The 22,543-nt window shown below is 46.5% G+C and overlaps 1 protein-coding gene across 5 annotated transcripts in view; it reads right to left on the reverse strand.

Annotated features, from left to right (window-relative positions):
* Positions 1 to 22,543, reverse strand: part of Daam2 (dishevelled associated activator of morphogenesis 2) — a 105,280-nt gene that overhangs the window by 35,312 nt on the left and 47,425 nt on the right. For 4 of the 5 annotated variants that reach the window (XM_021186429.1, XM_029471082.1, XM_029471083.1 and 1 more), the window contains exons 2-5: positions 4,982 to 5,207; positions 2,400 to 2,489; positions 661 to 735; positions 117 to 211 (exon numbers count right to left, since the gene is read on the reverse strand). In XM_021186429.1, coding sequence (XP_021042088.1) covers positions 117 to 211; positions 661 to 735; positions 2,400 to 2,489; positions 4,982 to 5,149 — 428 coding nt within the window. In that variant the 5' untranslated portion in view covers positions 5,150 to 5,207. Of the gene's footprint in view, positions 1 to 116; positions 212 to 660; positions 736 to 2,399; positions 2,490 to 4,981; positions 5,208 to 14,871; positions 14,935 to 22,543 lie in introns of those variants that run through there. The other variant, XM_021186430.1, reaches the window with a different exon arrangement.

A 22,543-nucleotide genomic window follows, 5' to 3' on the forward strand; every position in this document is an offset into this window, starting at 1 on the left:
TGGCCAATTGAACCAGCATGGATCAGGGCATTGTGCAATAATACTTCAGGATGACAGAGCCCCTGGACAGGGGCAAGGTAGGAAGGCAGTGAAGGAAAGGGAGCAGCCCAAGTCACCTCATGGGTTGTGTCCGGAGGGCTGTCTTCAGGTCTTCTACAACTTGGTTCCTCTTGTCTGTCTCCTCATCTTCAGTTTCATACAGGTTCTGCATCTGAGGCCCACAGGTAAAGGGGATAGAAGTCACATGGAGATGCTTGCCTTCCAGGCCTCTGGAAGCTTTTGGACCACAGGGTATCTGTGACTGGAGAGGGCACGCTTCCCTTGGGAAGGGTGGGGGACTCAGAGGATGTTCTACTATGATAGTCGGACTCTGGGAGAACCCAGGTTCTGGTCTGTGGCTTAACTTTCTGTATTTAGGAAATAGAAAGAATTACTGGCCCAGCCTAGTTCCCAAAATATGTGATGTTCAATTGGATTAATATGTGTTTATCTAGTTAAGAGAACCCTGAGGTCCAAGGTGGTGAATTGTCTAAGATGTCAAAATTACTGGAAAGTTGCTGAGCCTCAGCGAGTATGGCACTAAAGAGCGGGAACAGTGGTCTGGTGTTGGGACATCTGTGGACTTCCAAGACCTGTCTATGTGGAAGAGTGGACACTTACCGTGGCCATGGCATTGATACGATCAATGTAGTACTCAGGCCAACTGGTTGCCAGCTTGTTGGGATCCTCCTGCTCCTGCAACAAGAATGACGGTCTTAGGTGTGTCCAACCTGTGGCCCATGGGATATCAGGATAGCTATAATTGTGGCACAACACCTTAGTAGATGACAGTGCTGTTGTACCACAATGTCAAGGGTTGGACACTCCCTAACGGATAGATCCATAGGTTAAGATGGAAGCATCATTTGAAGTCTGTAGAAGGATCAGTTTCCAGCCCTGCCCACAACGGCAATCAGTGGAAATTGCAAATTCCACCCCCACCCCGTGATTCTGTCTCTTTCTCAGTGAAATGTTGACAATGAATATGGATTTGTATGACTACCAAGAGAGGACAGAACCTGTGCAGGGGTCATTTTCAACGAACCACATGCGCAAACTCTGAAATATTGTTCCTGCTCTCGCTATTCTGCCTATACTTAATAGAATATCATTTTGTGATTGTTGAGCACCATACAAATTTATATTTTTATGTGTACACATGTAAGTGAAGGCCTCAGCACAACCCTGGGTACTGTTCCTTGGGCACTGTCCATAAAGTCTCTTACTGGCCCAGAGTTTGTCAGCAGGTTTAGGGTAGCTACCCAGCAATCCCCAGAGGATCCCACATATCTCTGCCAATTCTGGGGTTATAAATGTGCTGGCTTAAAAAAAACCTACATTCTGTGGATCAAACTCCGATCTCCATACTTCTGTGACTTACCAGTGGGCTATTTATATCTCCATTCCATTTTCTTTAAAATTAAAAAAAATCATTATCTGGCACAGATGTTTGAATAGAAAATGTCCCCTCCCCCCCCAACCCCCCCCCCCCGTAGATTTATGCATCTGAACACTTAACACTTAGTTCCCAGTCAGGGAGGTTATGGACCTTTGAGGACATGGAGCCAGAGAAGAAATGGAGGTGTGTCAGAAAGCAGGCATAAGAAGGGAAGTGACGCTTCTCATCTTAGCATCTCACTGACCCTGACCCAGTCTGAGAATCTGGCAGGTGCCTGCTCATGGGTTTGTGGAATAGAGAATCCTAATTCTCAGAGGGTGAGCCCGAGGGAATGGGGAGGCTTTTCTTGCCTTTGGGTTTTTAAAATGAGTTTTACTCTGTGTGTGTGTGTGTGTGTGTGTGTGTGTGTGTGTGTGTATGTGTGTGTGTGCAGGTATATTGTGTGAAATGCTAACATGTGAATGTATGTAGGTGTGCATGCCCAAATGGAAGCCCGAGGACAACCTCACATCCCTTTCCTCAGGAGCCATTCGCCATATTTGCTTGAGATAAGGTCTCTCATCGGAATCTAGGGCTCACGAATTCAGCCAAGCTCACTATCTCAAGAAGCCCTACAGAGTTGCCCATCACCATCTCCCCAAGACTGGAATTACAAGCATGAAGCAACACTCATCTTTTTAAAAGGTGGATGCTTGGATTTGAACTCAGGTCCTCAAGCTTGCATAGCAACCACTTTATTGACTAAGCCCTCTTCCCAGATCACACTCCTTTTTCTTTACCGTTTGCTTCAGAGTCTTAGTGCACTTAATACTATCGCTTGAATGAATTAAAAAAAGAAAGAGTGAATAAATGAAGAATTAAGCGTGCGCGCACCCGTGTGTGTGTGTGTGTGTGTGTGTGTGTGTGTGTGTGTCCCTATAGGGACTGAGGTGGGGCAGGAGGGGTTAAGAGTGAGGATCACCTTCCTCTTGCTGCAGTAGATCTGCCATTTCTTCTCGGGTGGTAGTGCAAACACAGCCTCTCGGTTTTTATCTGTGAGGTCCAATTCATCCTACAAAGACAAGAAGAATCATGCCTGAATATGAAGCTCTACCAAAGATTACAGCACCCCCAAACTATCCCTTAGCCTATTATCTTTCTCCCAGAGAGTATCACACACACACACACACACACACACACACACACACACACACACACACATACCCCATAAGGAATTTCTTGTTCTACTAGAAGCAAAGCTCCAAGCCCTTGCCCTCAACCAAGTCCAACATTTCTTTGCTTCCAGCTCATACACTGTCTTTGCAAAGCCCCTTCCTGCTCCAGGCCACCCTGTTCCTGACCCTCTGCTGTGTCTGCTAACACCTTAGGTTGAGGCCTGATAATGAAAGCCCTGACCAGCCTTTAGATCTACCTTGCCTTTCTCTCAGATCTCCCGTCCTTCTGCCTGCCTATTGATCTCTCCTCTGAATTTTCCTAGATCCTTCAAGCTGGGTTGGGGAAGCTGGGGAGGCCAGAGGCTGAACAGTGGAAAGGGTACACCATCCTAACAGAGGCAAGGGCATTGACCTGAAGCTCTTCCACCATCAGGACACCAGAGGAGGCTGTGCAAGCCTCAAGGTTCCATCAGAGGAGCAAGCCTCAGACATTGTCCATTTTGGGGTCACATTCTTGGTAACTTCAGTGACTATATGCTTGGTCATACTGAGTGGCTTCTAAAGAGCTGTGTGCATGTGTGTGTGTGTCTGTGTGTGTGTGTGTGTGTTTTCACTTGTGACCAGAGTACAACTTAGGTGTTGTTCTTCAGGGACTGTCTACCTTGGTTTGTTCCTGAGGCAAGGTCTTGCCTGGGTTCACCGAGTTTGCTACGTTAGAAATCTGTCTACCTCTGCCTCCTTTGTTGACAAGTCATCTGCCAACATTTTTCTTTTAGATGTGTGCTCTGGGCTCAAACTCTTGTCCTTATTCTTCTGTGGCAAGCACTTTGGCAAATGAACTGCCCCCACAGCCCTTGTTTAATTTCATTTTGAGACAGGTTAACTTTGCAGGCCAAGGTACCCTGGAACTTACTATGTAGAACAGACTTGTCTTAAACTCTAACCTTGGCCCATTCCCCAAAGCTCCCCTTTTGGAAGTTTCTTTACCATGAAGCTTGTGAGATATTTAAAGGATCATCAAAGAAATGGTTAAAAAGCCATGTGGGAAACATAATATGCTTTTCAACTCAATTGTGGACTAATCTGGCTTATGTACATAACACTGGGGATTGAGCATGCTAAGTAAGTGCTCTACCACTGAGCTGTAGCCCCAACGCCCACTATGAGATTTTTAAGAAGCAAAAGCAGAACAATTATTAAGACCACAAAGTATAATATTAATCTTCATATTTTCAAGCATGATAAACAGTAAAAGTTATATATACATACATACAGGAGATATAAAACTAATATCTATAATATTTCTCCATATTTTAATCAAGATAGAACTTTTAAAATAGAGTGTGTGTATGTGTGTGTGTGTGTGTGTGTGTGTGTGTGTGTGTGTGTGTGAGAGATGAGGATAGGTACCCATGGAGACTAGAAGAGAGGATCAGATCCCCTGGATCTGATGTAACAGGCAGCTGTAAACCACTCAGCATGATGCTGGGAATCGACCTTTAGTCCACAGTCAGAGCAGCAAACCCTCTTAGCATCTTTCCAGCACTAAGGCCTGAGAGATAATGTTTAAGACTTCTCCTTCCCTAGGTCAGGACTGCTAAGTAGAAATGTAATGGGAAGGATATATTTTAAAATGCTCTAGTCACTCTAAAAAAATTAAAGAGAAAAAGTAGGCAAAGTTAATTTTAATGTCACATTTTATTTGAACTAATATACCTAAAATATGACCATTTCAACATGTAATAAATATAAAACAGATCAGTAATATATTTTACATTTTCTTCCTTTTCTTTTTCTATTTAATTTTTTTTTTTTTTTTTAGATAGGCTCATATAACTCAGATCGGTCTGGAATTCACTATGTAAATGAGGATGACCTTGAACTCCAGACCTCCTGCCTCCACTTCCCAAATGCACCACACCTCTGGTTCATCATTTCTTTCAGACTAAGTTTTCAAATCCCCCTGTGTTTGACCACCCACTCTCTCTGTTCTGATTGGGCAGCCAGCAGCTCAGCTCACCCCAGATGGCCAGCTGCTGCCATTGGAGAGTTCACACCACAGTGCTTTAAAACAATGCTCATTGGCTTGTCTAAGAGAAGAATGCTATCAAGAGTTCTCAACATCTATTTTCATGATCTGAGACTTCCTAATGGCAGCCAGGCTTGTCCAGAACCAAAGGGAACTGGAGACAGATCCTTTGTTCTGGGATCCGTTTCATGTCTGTTTCCTCTACAAGAAAGGTGTTTTTGGAAAGCCCACCTCACCCCTAAAGAGAGCTTTGTGGAGTGGAGAACATAGCATGCAGGCTCCTACCCTCTGCCTGTCTCTGCTTGACTGTCCACCCATTTTTCCCACCATTGACACCCTCCCAACCCTTTGCCCACTGACCACCAGCTCTGCAAAGCGGACATTGAGCTCCTCAGGATTCGGGATGGGACCGGAGAACTCCAGATACTGCAGTGGGTGGCTGTCCCGGAGGTCGATCTCAGGAAGGTCACTGCCTCCAAAGCAGCAAAGGAAGCCCAGGCCATGAGGACTCCTCTTGCGGAGGGCCATGGTCACTGCAGGCTGGGATGGTTGGCAGGCAGGCGCCTTAGGTCCTCATTGGCACAATCTAGGTAGTGGGACAGAGAAAATGGGTGATTGTGAGAAAGAGCCAGACAGGTAAGGACAGTGACCACTCTGGCTTCAGAACTCTTATCACAGAGGGCGTTGAGGGCCATTAGCTCAACATGAAAGGCCTGCCCTGTGTCTCACACACACCCTCTGCCTTTTCAGGCTCCTTTCACCTGGAGTTATTCAACTATCTTCATCAGACTTGTCGGTGCTTCCTGACACACACGGACATCTCCCCATTGCCTTTCTTTGTCCCTAGAGAAGTGAAGAACATAGAGTCCCAATATGTGACCTTTAGGTGGCCAAGGCTGACGGTTCTTATCTCATGATCTTCATTCCTGTGGTAGAAATATCTTAGGAGCTCTCTGACCCCTGGAGGATCGACATCCACCAAAGTTCATTGATCTGAATCCCTTCAGGGTCTGGGACTGATGCTTTTAAAGGCAATGGTATGCGTGTGTTGCAGGGAGAAGTCAAGTGTTAAAAGAAACTCTGAGTTAATTATAGGGCACAGCTCCTGATGCATGGGCCTTCAGAGAAGCAGAAGATGGAAAAAGCCTTCCCAGCTCTCTCCTACTCTCTTATGCTAAGATGTGTTGCAAGCAGCACAATATAACAAGACAATGGCTCAACCATCCATCTGGAAGAGGCTGTATCTCCTGCCTCTCTGGAACCTTCACTTCTATAGGTAATAAAATGCTTGTACTAAGTGGGTGCTCAATCCTTAAGTTTAAGTCAACTTAGAAATGACCGGTGTTTGCAGAAAATGAAGACAGAGAGCCCTTTATTAAACATCCAGGAAATACCCACTAACATTGCTCAGTACTAGCAGTTAACAAGCAATAGGGAACTTTTACAGTGAACAAGAGGAGAGTTGTAGGGGCTGGAATGGGGGAAAGGCTATCCAGGGCAATGGTGGGAAAGGCTTCAGATGAGGGAAGAGGGATGCCTGGTGATTTCCCACGGGATTTGGCAGCTGAGGACGGAGATATACGATGTTTGTTACTCTCTCATTGCTGAGACAAAAATACTCAACAAAGGCAGCAGAAGGGTATTTGCAGGTCTATTCTCTTATGGTAGAAAGGACATGGAGGCAGGAGTGGGAGGTAGTTGGTCACATCACATGTGTAGTCATCATGGAGGAGTAGCGATGAATGCTAGCACACAACTGGTTTTTTTCCCTGCATTTTTATGCAGCCTGAGAATACAGCCTGTGGAACAAAGATAGTTCTTTCACCTCCGTTAGCCCAATGTAGATAATCCCTCACAGACAAGCCCAGAGATTTGCCTCTTTGCTAATTCTAGACAATGCCAACTTGACAGTCAATATTAACCATCAGAGTTGGTGAGACTTCTAGTGTCCTGTGTCAGGCTTTGTCAGGCTCCAAATCTGAAGGCAGATGGGGTTAAGGGTCAGCGTGAAGACTATGAAGCTGATCTCCTTTGCTTCATCAGCCTTGTGAATGCAAGGGGAGTTGGTGAGCAAGACATCTCTGGGTTGAGTGCTAAGCATAGAAAGAAACTTCCAGAAGCTGAAGAAAGGAGGCTAAGCTAGTAGCATGACAGAACTCTAGGAGGGTCAGATTGACATCTAGGAGGACTTGTGGTCCCTTATTCTTGCCTTCCACCCCTTACCTTCCTGCAACCTGAGTCTTCCTCAGTCTTCTCTCCTCTTCTGTTCCCACCAGACCATATCAAATTAGGGTTATGGGCCAGGTGACCCACACTGGTACAGGTTTACATGAGCTGTTTACAGCCACTACTGCTCTAGTTAGCCAGTATCTTTGCCATAGCCTTTATCATATGTGACATTTCCTCCCAGTGTGGGGAACTAGGCCTAGTGCCATTCATCTTACCTTCCAGAGCCAGGAGCAGAGGCCTGAAAGCCAGGCAAGCTGGGCATTGACTCCTGGCTGGTGGTGACCTTAAAGGTATCTCCTAGCTCAGAGCCCAGATGCCTCATCAGAGATGCTGACATAAAAGTGTCTTCCCCAGGGCATTCTTTGAGGATTAAATAAGGCCACAGATGTAAAAATGCCAGGGGTACCTGTGTGCTCAGTAGGTAAGGCCAACATGGCTGCTAGGTTTCAGTCTCAGGGTCACTACAGATGAGACTGGCCCTTCCCAGAGGCACATTCCTTCAATGGGTCTCTGAGCTTGTTTAGGCCCAGTCTTACAACAAATGCCTGCCAGAATTCAGGCATCGCCGGGCGTGGTGGCGCACGCCTTTAATCCCAGCATTCGGGAGGCAGAAGCAGGCGGATTTCTGAGTTCGAGGCCAGCCTGGTCTACAAAGTGAGTTCCAGGACAGCCAGGCTATACAGAGAAACCCTGTCTCAAAACAAACAAACAAACAAACAAACAAACAAACAAACAAACAAAACCAGAATTCAGGCATCACTCAGTTTGATCTCCAGAAACCAAAACATGGGGACGGAGGAACTGGTCTTTTCCTCTACTCTGAACTTAGAGAAGGAAATAAAGAGATTGGGGGGGGGGGTTGGGGTGACAGATAGCTACTTGCCTTGATTTGATCATTATATAAAATGGACATGTATTGACACTTTGCCTGTGCTCCGCAGGTATACATAATGACCACACATTGATTAAAACCAGGGCTGGAGGCTGGGGAGATGGCTTAGATGGTGAAGGTCTTGCCTTACAAGCATTAGGAGCATGATCCCTAGAATCTATGTGAGAACTTGCCAGACAGAACTGTGTGTGTGATTCCAGACCTGGGACCCTGGAAAACAAGAGGATCCCTGGGATTTGCTGGTTTGCTGGCCAGCCGGTGTATCCTATTTAGTAAATTCCAGGCCAGAGAGAGACTCTACGTCCAAAGTTAGGAAGGTAGATGAACAATAGCTGAGTTATCCTCTGGCTTCTCCACACATGCTTATGAGTGTGCACATGCACACTCGCACTCACACATACACAGTTATCCATACATCCACACATGCTATACATAACTAACACAAATAGCAAATAGCACTGGGAACACAGCTCAGTGACAGAATGCTTATCTAGTATGCCAGAGACTAGGTTCAATTCCCAACGTTGCAGGGCAAATTAATCAATTAATCCTCAATCAATCAATCAATCAATCAACCAATCAAAAGTAGAAAGTAAAAGAAATCAAAGCAGAACCCAGTGACTGGTTGTGGGCAGGGAGGAGGGAGGAGAGGTGATCGAGCTGCATGTCATTGCAAAGCTCCTTTAAGAAGAGGAGCAGAATTGAGAAGCCACAGGGGATAGCAAGAAGCAAGAACAGAAGGAAACCCAGCAGATTTGAGGTCAGCCCAGAGGGACTGAACCCGTCTCCCTTGTGACCCACTTTTCTCTCCACAGAAGCCTCCCCAGTGCTGCAGCCCATTCCTGTGGGGACACAGAGCCACAAGATTACACCTTTTGTAAGCTGTAAGCACCCTGAAAGAGACTCACCCTCACACTGCCTCCCATACTCTGAGACTGGGGCTGGGCCCAGCTCTGTTTCTACACTTCCAGGTCAACAGCCATGGTATTTCATAGTGTTCCTTTCTGAGACTTAGTTCCCTCCAATGTAACAGCTGCCCTTGACTGAGCATCTCCAAGGACTCCACTACTCCAACATTCTGGCTCAATCCCTTCTGAAAGCTTTCCCAAGGGGCTCCCCTCAGCCCATTCTGAGCATCCCAACTCCACACATTCCACCCCAAGCCAAGCAGGAAGGACTTCCTATCTCTTGATTCTGTTCCCATTTGGTCTCCTCTAACCCTCACCCCTAAGTCATGACCCTTCACCACACCACACTGCACAGCTTGCATCCCAGGACTGTAAAGCCACCATCAGCAGTATATATTTCTTGATCTTAATTAAAGACAGAATAATGCTAATACTTCCAATTTGACAGTATGAAAGACACTGGGATAGATCGCCATTTTATACCCATGTAGACCTTAGATCAATGCTGTCATTTTAAAGAAGTAATTAAGAGGCTAGGAAGACGAGTAAGTTGGAAAAAATGCTTGCTGTGCATGCAGAGGGACCTGAGCTCAGCTTCTCAGAACCCACATGGGAAGCCATTCGTGGCTGCCTGTATTTATAATCTCAACACTGGGGAGAGGGAGACAGGTAGCTAGATCCCTGGCACTGGCTGAGCGACAGCCCAGTCAAATTGGTAAAAACAAGCTGGGGAGCTCTCATGGAACATCATTCCAGGTTGTCCTCCAGCTCCTATAAGCAGATATATACATGTGCACAGACATCTGCACACATAACTGTACCCCATGCCCCCCAAACACACACAAAAGAAACGATTAAGGAACAAACAACCACAAAACCGTGTCTCCACGAGTCAGGTCATCGAGTGATCATACAGTTAGTTGACAGCACAGGGATAGAAACTGTTATAACCCCCTAAGCCTCAGGGTTCCTGTCCAATGTCCTAAGTCAGGATCAGCTCAGGATTTTCTCAAGCATTCGATAGATTCGGAATCTCTAACTCAGACTTGTATGTTTCCTGTGAGTTGTTCTGGTGATGCTGAGATCCTGGGCACAGTGATCTTGGAAAGAGTCAAATGGGGTCAGGGATGGGTGGGTAGGATAGGGCAGGAAACACAGGAGGGATGACTAACACTGAGGACCCCTTGGAAGAATGGTATGGAAACTGGCTATCATAGAAGCTATATGTGTATATACATACATATGTACATAATACATACACAGAGAGAGACAAGAGACAGACAGAGATATTAAGTATGGTTACCCTATAAAAAGTTCATGATTCCAGTAGTCCCCACAGGTTAACAAGTAAAAAGCCCAGAGCCTGAAGTGGTGACCTCTTCTGGAGTTGTTGGCTGGTGAGGTCCCATAGACACCATCCCCCCATCACCACCACCAAACATTACAGGATGTTGCCGATGCTCTTGGTTACCCTCTAGAACTTGACAGTAAGACCTTATTGTTGAGGACATTGGACACTTGAGCCATAGAACATGGAGAAGTCCAACTGGTACTGGCCTGGAGATTCTGACACTGAAGGTGTTCTCCAGGCTACTAGAGAAGAAAGCCCTGTGAGCCATGATAACTGGCCAGGGAAGATGTTCACACTGGTCAAATACCGACACAAATACCAATTAGGCTAACAAGTAGTAAAGCTTCAAGAGCTGTTAAGTTGCTTGGTCAACAATGCATTGCTGCCCAGAGACCCAGCTAGGACTCACAAGTGTGTGTTCTGAACTCCATTCACATCCAGTGGTCTTGTTGTGAAGCCAAAACTGAGCCCCCTTTAGTTCGTGAGATCAGTGCTTCAGCTCTACCCCCACATGCCTGTATGGCAAAACAGAATGAACACATGCTACCGGTTCACTCTCCTTGGCTTCATGTGTTCTGTTCTCAAGCTTTACTGGGTCACATAGCATAGGGAACCTGGGCTTGGACTCAGAGGCCCCAGGCCAGCTCTACGCCCCCTGACTTTGTGACTAGCAGCATGAGCCTAGGCAGAGCTAGGGAGAGAACACTTTGGGAACAAATCAAGCTCCTTTTTAGAGCAAGCCTGGCCTAGTATGCACACATTGCCCCTCTCTGGACCTTTCATGGGTCTTCCCTATCACTCAATACCCTCTTATATGCCAGCCCCAGCATCTTGGCATCTAGAGAAGGCCATATGTGTAGCCCAGGACCTGACTGGACACAAATCCTCTATTACAGGTAGAGTCTACCTTCTTGGAGGCAAAGTAGGGTAGATAGGGCAGGGACCAAAAGACAGGGATGGCAGGTGATCTACTAGACGATAAATGGTGCATACAAAGTGATCCTTCACTCCCCGCTCAGCCTGTTCACACCATTTCATCTGTCAGCCAATTCATTCATTCTTTCTAACAAAGAACGTGCATGTAAAGTGTAGGTAGATGTTATATGGGTGTGGTATGTGTGGGTGGTAAATGTTCATTTAAGGTATAGATGAATGGTGTATGTGTATGTGTAAAAGTGCATGTAGATAATATAGGTAGATATTGCATGTGGGTGGTACCTTAGATCTGTATGTGTATATGTCCTGTGAGTAAATGGGACATGTGCATATGTGTGGTTTGCATAGGTAGATAGTATATGTACATGTGTGGTATACATTTGTGGTGTGTGTGTGTGTATGTGTGTGTGTGTGTATGTGTATGTATGACATATGTATGTGTGCTTTTGGTTTGTGTCCATGTGTGATCTATTATGGTATATATGCATGTGTACTGTGTGTAGATTGTATATGATGTGTAGTGTATATAAGAGGTATATATGCATATGTGGAGATGGTAGATATGCATGTATATGTAGAGAGAATATGTGTGATATGTGTAGATAGTACATGCACATGTGAGATGTGCATATGTGTAGAAGGCATAAATGTATATGGTATATTCTTGAAGATTGCATATGTGTGTCATTGTATAGGTTCAGATGGTTCATGTATATGTATATGATGTATATGTATATGTATATGTATTGTGTGTAGAGGGTATATGTGCATACATGAAGTAGGTCTGTAAATATATGTCCATATTTGTTTCATTGTATATATGCACAGGTGATATGTTAAAGATAATTTATATAGATTATGGTACATTCGTGTAGATATAGATGTGAAAAGTATGCATGTAAGTGGAATATGAACATATGTGGTATATATGTTGAGGTGACATGTGGGAAAATATTGTCCCTGGTTACTGAGGAAGGGTCAAGGGAGCTATAACCCCAAATACCTCAAACACAAGGACAGCAGGAGTTGCCTCCCTCCCACTTCCCAGTCTTGTGCCATAAACAGGCTCCCTCACCATCAACCCTGGTAAGAATTTCCTACCCTGACAGTTATCAGGGTTCACTCCTTCTTTGATCTTATAAGGTTTCCCCTACCCCCACCCTCAGCCCCTGACTATGTAGATGAAACACCTTCCAACACCCCTTTCCTGGCGAATGGTGCACAGTCACACATACCTTGTCCCAGAGACCCAGGCCACCTTGCCAGGAGCATAAATACCCCTTCTTCCACCCCCAGTAAATGAACAAGTTCTCTGAAACTGTTCCCAGGTGTGTTCATTGCAGAGCAAGACCCTGCACTGCGCCCACATGTGCCTGGATAAGCCTCCCTCCCTACAATCCAGCTAGGTGCCCAACTGGCCTGGCTACCCCAATGGGGAAGTGAACATGGGCGGCAGTGATGTGTGTGTCTACGTGCTTGGTGTGTAAATGACATACATGTATATGCTGTCTATGTAAAGATGACATATGTGTGTTTGCAGAGTGTTGATGTTACATGTTCATGGGTGGAGCATGTGTGTAGAAGATAAATGTGCATGTGTGATGTACATGTTTAGGTGGTACATGTATATGGTATGTGTATATAGATGGTATATGTGCATGTGAGGTGTGTGTAGGTATCATCTGTATAAGTAGGATTTGTACGTTTGTGTAAGGAGTGTATATGTATGATATGAGTCTCTATATAAGCTGTATATATACTGAGCTTCATATATATGTTTGTGTGAGTGTGTAAGGGTATATGTAACTTGTACATATGGTGCATTAGCAGAAGTGATACTTGTCAATGCATGAAGTACCATATCTGAGCTATGGTATATATGCATGGGTACTGTTTGTGTGGTATATTTGGGGTAGGTTGTATGCATACATTGCTATATGTGTTACTATTCAAGAAGCACACCATGAATTCTTGGAAAGACAAATCAGCTCCAAGTAACATGAACAGAGGAATTGTTCACATTCCCGAAAAGCTGCGCCATGCCAGCTTCTTACCAAACCACCCTCAGCCCAGAAAGGGATATCCAGGCACCGTATTGAGGAACTGTGATTTGAAGAGTCTTTACTTCAGTTTCCCATGAGCCACAGGATGTCCTGGGAGCAGAGACCACTGAGTGGGTGCAGGTATGGCAGTGGGCTAGAACCTGCGTTCAGTCACCTGGTGCCTCTCCCAGCAAGTGAGGGACATCAGGATGCCTGACTGATTGTAACCAGCAGCAATGGCCGGAGGAGGAGGGCTCATTCCTATCACACAATATCTGATCCTGTGTGTGTGTGTGTGTGTGTGTGTTGAATCTGTGTGAGTGGGGTGTGTGTGTGTGTGGGGTGTATCTGTGTGAGTGGGGTGTGTGAGTGGTGTATCTTATGTGTGTGGTGTATGTGTGTGAGTAGTGTGTGTATATGCTGTATATAGACATGTTGTATCTGTGTGAGTGAGGTATGTATGGGGTGTATCTTTGTGAGTGGGGTGTGTGTGGTGTGTGTGAGTGAGTGGTATTTGTGAGTGTGTGTATGTGCATGTCGTGTGCCTAACAACTATAACTGGACTTTCTGCCTGTGTGTTACAACGGGGTGGCCCTGCCTTTGCCATGGAAAATCATCTGGTAAGTTCTAGCTGCTCCCGAGAATCGGAGATGGGAGACATAAGTCGGTGTCAATCAAGGACCCAAACAACTCCAGTGCTTCACACCTCAAACGAAAAGAAACAAACCCAAACCCAACACATCTCCAGGAAGGACACTCAGTACACTAAGAGCTGGGGGACTCATGTGCCTTGTCTTTTCTCCTTCTCCCTCTCCTTCTCCCTCCCCTCCCCTCACCCCCCACTTCTTTCTTTTTTTGAGATTTGATCATTGAACCTAGAGTCTTGAGCACACTAAGTACCCACCCCACCCCACGCCCACGCCTAGTCGTCCCAACTTCTTTTTGTCTTATTTTCACCTTTTATTTTGAGACAAGCTTCCATCGCTCAGGCTGGCCTTGCACTCGCTCTGTATGTAGCTCAGGCAAGCCTTGAACTCCTGACTCGGCCCCTCAAGTAGCTGGCATTAGAAGCCTGTGCCACCAAGCCTGGAAATTCACTTCCTACTTAGGGTTGGTACATTTAATTATCCCGACATCCTGCACACAAGGTGTTATGATTTGATGTCCGTTTTTTATTTTTTAGATATTATGGACTAAACCCAGGGCTTTGAGAATGTTAAGCACTTTTCTACCCCTGAGCTACATCTACAGTACTAAGAAATCTTTCAAGTTTGAAAACAGGGCCTCAATAAGTTACTCAGAATACCCTTGAACTGACTGTGCAGCTCAGATAGAACCCAAATGTGTGATCCTTCCACCTCAGCCTCCGTAGCAGTTGGATTACAGGCCTGTGCCACCAGGCTGGGCCACGCTTCTTTTTATATACAAGGAAATTAAGGCTCAACAAGCCCAGTAGCTTGCCCAAGTAAAGTGGATAAAAGCATGAAAACCTCCATTTCACTAATTCCAAAACTCAGAAACAGCCTATCCACCACGCAGAGATCGCAGGATATGAACGACCGTAATAGTGTAAACAGAAGATGTCCACACAGCTGTGGCACTATCTAAGTAAGGTACGCATGGCAGTCCGGAATCTTCACTCATCTCGCCATCCCAGTTCTCAGAATAGAACCTGGCCTCTGCAGAGAGCAGCCTGGCTCAGAGCCCCAGCTGTAGGCAGCCATCCGGCCGCATCATCTCACCACACACCACCCGAGAGCGGTCCTAGTGATCTGGTCCTCGTGGGATGCCGTTGGGATGCCAGCTGGATACCCTCTCGATCTACATTCTCCTGCCACTGTCTTGAAACTTTTAATATGTTTTAAATAAGAAACCCTGTATTTTCTTCTTACCCCAAGTCCTGAAAACCATGAAGCTGGTCCTTCCCGTCTCTACAGTGGCCAACTCTGACAGGATTTCGAAGGAAGTGCAGCCTGGGCTAGCCACTCCCTGTATGTTTCCAAATCTGTTACCCACAGTCCCTGGATGGGCAGGACTGAAGACAGATATATTGCTTTAATCTGGGTGGCTTCCTGCACCGATGGCCTTGATCCACACTGCTCAAGAACTGGCCCCTATCCCTCTGATCTTTCTCCTCCCTCTCCGGCCTCCCTCCTCCACGCCAAGCTGCCATGCTTGCTATCATAGTGACCCACTTACTCCTCCGGCACTAGAAGACTTGGAAGGCTGCGGTGAATCTCCCCTCTCCCCAGAGGCAAGAACTTGATAAGAGCTAATGAATTGCTGTATTCAATAGAGTCCTGACTCTGTCCGTGATAAGATGTGGTATTAAAGTGGCGATACATTAAGCCTGCACAAAGACTCTATGTCCTTCATCATTCTAGAATTGGATAAGTAATAAATGCATGAGATTAGCTGAGCTTTGAAATAAAGTCAAGAACTACGCTGCTCCATCTCCTGCGGATCTCGGCGATAACCCATCCCTTTTCCCCCAGTATCCACCTCCACCTCTTCTTCTCTCCATCTAGCTTTTCTCTGTCTATCCCCACATTTGCAAAGCAGCGGCCTTTCTGGCCACTCTAATACATGCTTGCTCTCCCCCCCAAACCTCATGAAACCCCAGTTCATAGGGAATCATAGTATTTGAGTTATTTTGTACGTGTTTGTATTTTTATAACAATGAACTTGGCTGCATCCAGATTCTGGTCCTTCTGGTACCATGCCATGTCCTGGGAGCCTCTCTACATGGATTAATTTGAACAGCCAGATATACAAAGAAATGAGAGGAATTCACTGCTAAGAAATTAATCCTAGTGCATACCTAAGGAACCCAGGTCCTTTCCTTTCCAGCATCCATGAAAAAGTTTGCAGATCTTGGCCAAATGCTCTCAAGAGGGGTCACAGTTAAATCATAAGTGGAATTCCCAGGTAAACTCAGGGCATTTTGATTTCTGAATCTCTCATTTCTGGTTTTTCATTTTCATTTTATTTTATTTTATTTATTTACTTCAAAGTTTTATTTATTTTTATTTTATGTGGATGAATGTTTTGCCATCATGTATATATGTACAGCATATGCATGAAGTGCCCATAGAGTCCAGAAGAGGGAATCAGATACCCCGGACCTGGAGGTACAGAAGTTTGCATCAGTGCTGAAAATTGAGACTTCTGGCTCCTCTGCAAGAGAAGCCAGTGCTCTTAACCACTGAACCGTCTGTCTAACCCTTTTGGTTTTGGTTTTTGAGACAAGGATTCACTATGTCATCCAGACTGTTCTAGAGCACACTATGTGTGTAGCTCCCCAGGCTGGCCCTAAACTGGTGGTGACCTTCCTGCTTCAGCATGATGTACAAGGATGAGAGGTACAGCCTACTGCTCTTGTTCATGTCCCTTCCACACGCCGCATGCTGCACACAAATACTGTAAGAGATAGTTTTCTCCAAGTGTTTCAAGGAGCAGGCTAGAGAAGCTGAGGTTTCTTCTAGAACCCAGCCCCCACCCAAGTTCTCCTAGCCCTGGCTGAGCACCTCACTTCTAGCCCACTTTCTTTTCATACCTGACATTCCTGCATTCTCTGCTCCTTTCTCTTCACAGAAAGGTCTCCCTTTCGCAGTGCTGGGGATGCTGACTCCCCATCCTGTAAACCTCCAAACAGTGTGCCACCTTCTTGCATACTGTCACTCCACCTGTTACTCCAACCCTTTTTTTAATGGTCTGTTCCATCTTCTCAGTGAGCCACTTGCCTGAAATTCTCCCTATTCTCTGGAGTTGCTTCTGTTCCCAAGACCCAGTGCCTCTCCTGTGGCCAACCCTGCTCAAAGATTGCCCACCCAGAGTCCGTTCCCACAGCCAGGGTTCAAAGCTTGCATGGCTGCTTTTCTCCTCTTTAAAACACCCCTTCCAGCTTTTTATCATAGACAATTCCAGTGATCCCTGGAGAACCCTCCTTTCCCTGACCCACACCTCCATAGATTTCTACTCAGATACAATCCAGGAACATATGTGGACCTCTTTCTAAACTGACTCTGCCTCCCGATTCTCTCTGGGGATGGCCTAGCAGAAGTGCTGCAAGCTGCCAGTCGCACAGTGCATCAGTCCCAGCCTAGGTGTTATTTCTTCCTCATAAAAAGAAACTGATTTTTCTCAGACAGGGATCTCATAGGCCAAGCAGTCCTCAAAATTTCTGTGTAGCCAAGGATGACCTGAAAACTTCTGATCCTATTGCCTCTGCCTCCAGGTTCTGAGATTACGGGCATGTGTTCTTCTATCCAGTTTTAGGGCACGCTGTGAAGTGAACCCAGAGTCTCATGTAGGCTGGGCAATCACTCTAGCAACTGACTTGCCCTCAGAGTTCTTCTCTACAGGGAGCTCAAGAAACTCTTCCACTTCGGTCTTTGCACCCAAGTCTTAAGTTTGAGGGGGGAATGAAATCAAACCACTGGGTCAAGGTTCACAGAACATAATTCCCTAAACTGGGACTACAAACAGATTTTGACCAGCTGGCCAAAGCTCCTATACATCTCCCCAACACACACACACACACACACACACACACACACACACACACACACACACACCATACATGCATACACACATCCATGCACACACAGACATACACACACATGCACATACAATATACAGGCATGTATGCATACATACAGACATGTACACAAATAAATGTTCTGTTTATAAATTACCTGGTGTTGACAGCCAGTTAGTTCTCCCTACAAGTGTTCTTTGTCAATTCTGCATTGACACCCACGTGGATCCTCCCACTCCATCCAGGCACTGGTCACATGACTCTATTGTTGCAGTATCTAGGGGACTGGTGTGCAAAGCCTCGAATGGCTGGCTGTGGCTCAGCTCACCTCGGCTTGCATGAGCCCTAAGCATGGAGCAGTTTATGCGGGGCACTGTCCTCATTGGTCTGGCTAACTACCAGCCCAGGCTGAGTCAACCCCTTTCTTTTCTGCTTCACTAGTCCCCTCTCACACCTCTTCTTGGCTTCAGGTCAAAACCACTCGTCAAATTACCAGCTTGGATGAGAGCCTAGGTTCCCAAGCTCTCATCTCTCCTGCTACCTTTTTCTGCTGGATCACAAATGGCATTGCATCCCGAGGCACCTAGTGACCCAGTCACCTAGATGCCCTCAGAGTTCCAGGTGGGCAAGGATGGGGTCAAGAGCCAGGCACCTGCAGTGCTGCAAGTTCCCTCTGAGTGATCTGGACACAAGACTAGTTTTGGTTTGTCTGTGCCATCATCTGTACCACCTATACCACCACCCTTTCCCACAATTCACCTCTTCTCTTTGTGGCTATGATTGTGAGTGAGGCCCTTAGCATCTCATCCTTAGCTACATCGTCAACAGCAACACCTGGATCCTGCTCCAAGCCAACTGAGCAAGAAGCTACAGACGGGCCTGGGGCCTGGGTAGAGGCCAGTAGGGCAAGTGGCTTATCTTGGTGTGGTCAGGACTGTTCAAAATTTAAAACTGCACAGTCTCATGAAGAACTTTATCAACTCAAACAAGTTGAAAAAGCTGGCACATACAAAAAGTTATCCAGACCAGTCTAATCTACAGGTACCTTGGCCAGCACTAGAAAGAGCCTAGCCAATCAGCAGCTTCCTCTGATCTTCCTTTCAAGTCACAGCTCACCAGCCTTAGGTCTGATTATCTCAAATGGGGGGGGTGTCCCCAGGCCAGCAGGAGTACAGGCCTAGTTACCTCAATTAATAATAATTGACATTTTTAATTTATCCATGTTCCTCCTATAAGTCACCTTGGATGCTCCCAGGTATCACAATTCAAATCATAAGAAATAGACAAGGTCATTGTCACTGTGATCTCTCAGTGACACCTGAGGAAGCTGGATGCAGAAAGAGAACCAAGCGGGCTCCACTGCTCATTGGTGGTAGCATCAAATTGGCAGCCATGTTTACTCCACAGGAATCTACCTGCCTCTCACCTTCAGATCTCTCATGAATTGCTACCAGGAGGGCCTCAAGTTTAGTGATGAACTCAGGTAGTAATGAAGGTGTTAACTGTCAAGTCTGAGCTGCTGGGCAAGGCTGGAGACTGGGAGTTCAGTTCTCCTGGGAGGGTGTAGTAAGACCAGAAAGGGCTGGGTTATAAATCCCACGCAGCAATGTTGATTGACCTCTGACTAAGGGCGCAGCTCGAATGAGCCATCTGACTAAACTCAACAATAGCTCCATAAAGTGGTGCTGGGTTTTGGTTTTGGTTTGTTTTTTCCCATAGAAGAACATCTCGTCCTCTTGCTCCAGCTCAGGACCAATAGGGAAATGGATGCAAGAAGCAGACAGATGGAGGTTGGAATCGCTGCCATGATTCTGAGAAAGCAGTTGTGAAACCATGGCTTTAGATTTCTGAATTTCCTAATAAGCAAGCCCTCTCACCAATGGTAGACCTTTCCACAGGATAGGCCTCTGACTTCTTCACCAAGACCTGCCCAGATGCACCCACCCTGCCCGTGGCTGATCCAAGAGAAGGGGGCAAGGAGAAGGCCAATTCACAGCTCCTCCCGGAGGCATGGGTCAGATGCCTCACTTCTTCCCTAACGATGGGATGAGAGGTGAGAAAGACTAAGTGGCCAGGCTTTCTTTCTCAACTCCACTTGAGCCTGGTCCCATCCCCAAAGATGCCCACGTGGCTCAAAGAGAACTCAGGCTGAATGGTCTGACTGTGCAAAACTTCCATGGTGTGCCTGAGGCACCACCAGTCCTGCCTCTTTTGGAAGCAAGAAGCTAGGAAGGTTCCTCTGTTCCCAAGGGTTGGTGGCATTCGCGTGTTCGATAAGGGGGACAGTTGCTCACGAAACCTGGGCTTCCTGCCCTTTACCTAGAGCTCACAAACAGGACAATGGGAAGGAGTCGACAACTGAGCATCCGTCAGATCCAAGGTGGGTGAGGGAAGGTTTTCAGCCAGCCTAGAGCCAGATCCATTGCACGCCGGAAGCTTGCTATGGGCTCAAGTGCAGCCACCTGTCCCCAACTCTATTTCCCCAGCTCTAAGCAGAGAGGGAAAGGCTTTGCCACCACCAAACAACTTAAGACATTTCTTGCCTTCTTGGATGGCTTCCTCATTCTGTCTGGGGCTGTGCTCCATCACATATCAGCTAGAGATCCTCACGACAATGACATAATGTGTCCTTGCGACTTAAAAAAAAAGGTACCTGGGGGCACGGAGGCAGCTGCCTGGCACATGGTAGGACAACTGATACACTGTAGGTGTTTGCATCATTGCTGTTTGAAGATGGCCTCTTTGGGAAAGCTGGAGGAATGCTAGGGAGATGACTGGGGTGCTGAAGTGTTCACCTTACAGGCAGGAGGATCTGAGTTTGATTCTCAGAACCCATGTAAAAAAGCCAGGCATGGTGACTCACACTTGGGAATCCCAGGGTTGGGAAGGTGGAGACAGCTAAATCCCTGACAGGGGCAGGGACAGCTACCCTAGCCTACTTGGTGACTTCAAAGCCTGTGAGAGACCTTACCCCCCAAATAGTAGTGTATAATACCCAACGGACACTAGCCAAGGGTGCCCTCTGGCCTCCACATGCGGGTACTCACACACGTGAACCTGCACACACACGAATGCATCTGGACACAACTACACGGATTTTATTTCTAAAGACTAGGGGAGATTTGAATGCAAGAAAATGACACAGAACAGCCCAGTTAAGAAAGCACCAAGTCCCAAGGATATGAGCTCATGTGAGCCAGAACAGGAGCTGAAAGTAGGGACACAGAGAAAGGACAGGACTCTGTGAAATGGGTCACAGGGGTCTATGCCATCTTTCCGGCAGAGGGGCTGAAATTCTGCTACTCAACATAGAGCCTCCTTTCCTCCAACGTTGCAATTTACGTTCCCCTCTTGCCAGCTCCCTGGGACACTCTCCACATGCCTGTGTCCAGACACATTTGTTTAAACTGCCCCCCTCCCCCAAACTCATAGCCCTGCCCCGGGGACTTGAGGAATCTGAGAAATGCCTTCAGTTCTAAGTACTGGAGGGAAAGAAGTGAAATGAAAGAAAGACACTCTCCCTCTAGACTTCTGTCTGCATAGTATTTCCCACCACAGCTCCCAGAATCCCTCCTCTCTCACCAGCTAATCATCCTGACTCAATGTTACTATGGCCACCTGGTGGGAACTTCCCAAATCAGAACTGGTACCAGCAGCCTCCCTCCCATCACCCGATCGCAATAACTCCTTTGCCTTCTTTGCCAGCCTCTACCTTTCCCTTTGCCATTATTTAGCTCAATGATTATCCCTACCCTTTCCCATTTAAACCTTCATCTATCCCCAGTTGTCCAGACCAGAGATGCACAGTAAGGATTCTGATATAATGACAGAGAGCCCTTATCCTCTGGGAGCAAACACCAGGTTATGGGGACTCACACACTACGAATGGAAAGGGGGCAGGGGCTCCTTTTCACGTTCTGCAAGTCTTCTGTGTGTGCATGCACATACGTGTATCTGCATATTGTTTCTCTGTGAAGATAGATGTATTTGCATGTGTGCGTAGGCCTGAAGTCAACTTTGGCTATCATTCATTTTCTAGTTACCTCAATGATCCTCTATTTTATTTATTTATTTATTTATTTATTTATTTATTTATTTATTTATTTATTTTGGTTAGGTAGAGTCTCTCATGGCCCAGAATTTGCTGAATAGGCTAGGTTGGCTGGCCAGAAACCCCAGGGTCCACTTATCTTCGCTTCCCTAGAGTTGGGAGTACAAATTCATGGTTGCCATGGCAAGCATTTCTTCTGTGTTCACAAGGGTTCAGGGATTGAACTGAACCATGGTGAGATGTAGCCAAGTCTTCCTGCCCTCAGACTGATATGCACAAAACACATGAAGGACATCACGATACCAGACACACGCAATGAGCGTCGCGCCTGCCCCGGCACTGATTCCCTGCTGCAGACTTCAGGGATTGCTTCCGTGCCAAGGTATGCCACCTCTGTCATTGCCTGGACTCCGTGTCTGACATGTATCTTCAGGCATATTCAGCAGCCTGCCTGTATGTGTCAGACACACGATGGTCTCCTAAGGACCCGGTGGAAGAACATACATGCACAAGCCTAGTGATGACACAAGAGAGGAGGCTCACAGTGACAGGAGAAAAACAGCCATGAGATGGGAGCAGGGAGGGGCAGCCAATGCTATGGCCACCTGGTTAGAACTAACCAGACGGAGAATGACTGTGAAGAGGACAACAGAAAGGGCTTTCTAAAAGAGGCAGTTCCAAATTTGCATCTTAACTAGGAGAAGCAGGACGTCTGAAAAAGAGCCTGTGACATTGGCTTGCCTCCTGCCACTTCTGGCCATCTTAGTCACCTCTCACCGACTTGGCTTCCTTCCCTTCCATCAGCCTCCATCTCAGAATGTCCCTTCCACTGACACATTTGTTGAGACGTGGGGGTGGGGGGAGAAAGGGAGAGAGAGAAGGAAGGAAGGAAGGTGGGAAGGAGGGAAGGAGGGAGGGAAGGAGAGAGAGAGAGAGAGAGAGAGAGAGAGAGAGAGAGAGAGAGAGAGAGAGA

The sequence above is a fragment of the Mus caroli genome, chromosome 17 (genome assembly GCF_900094665.2).
Source record: "Mus caroli chromosome 17, CAROLI_EIJ_v1.1, whole genome shotgun sequence".
Taxonomy (NCBI): Eukaryota; Metazoa; Chordata; class Mammalia; order Rodentia; family Muridae; genus Mus; species Mus caroli.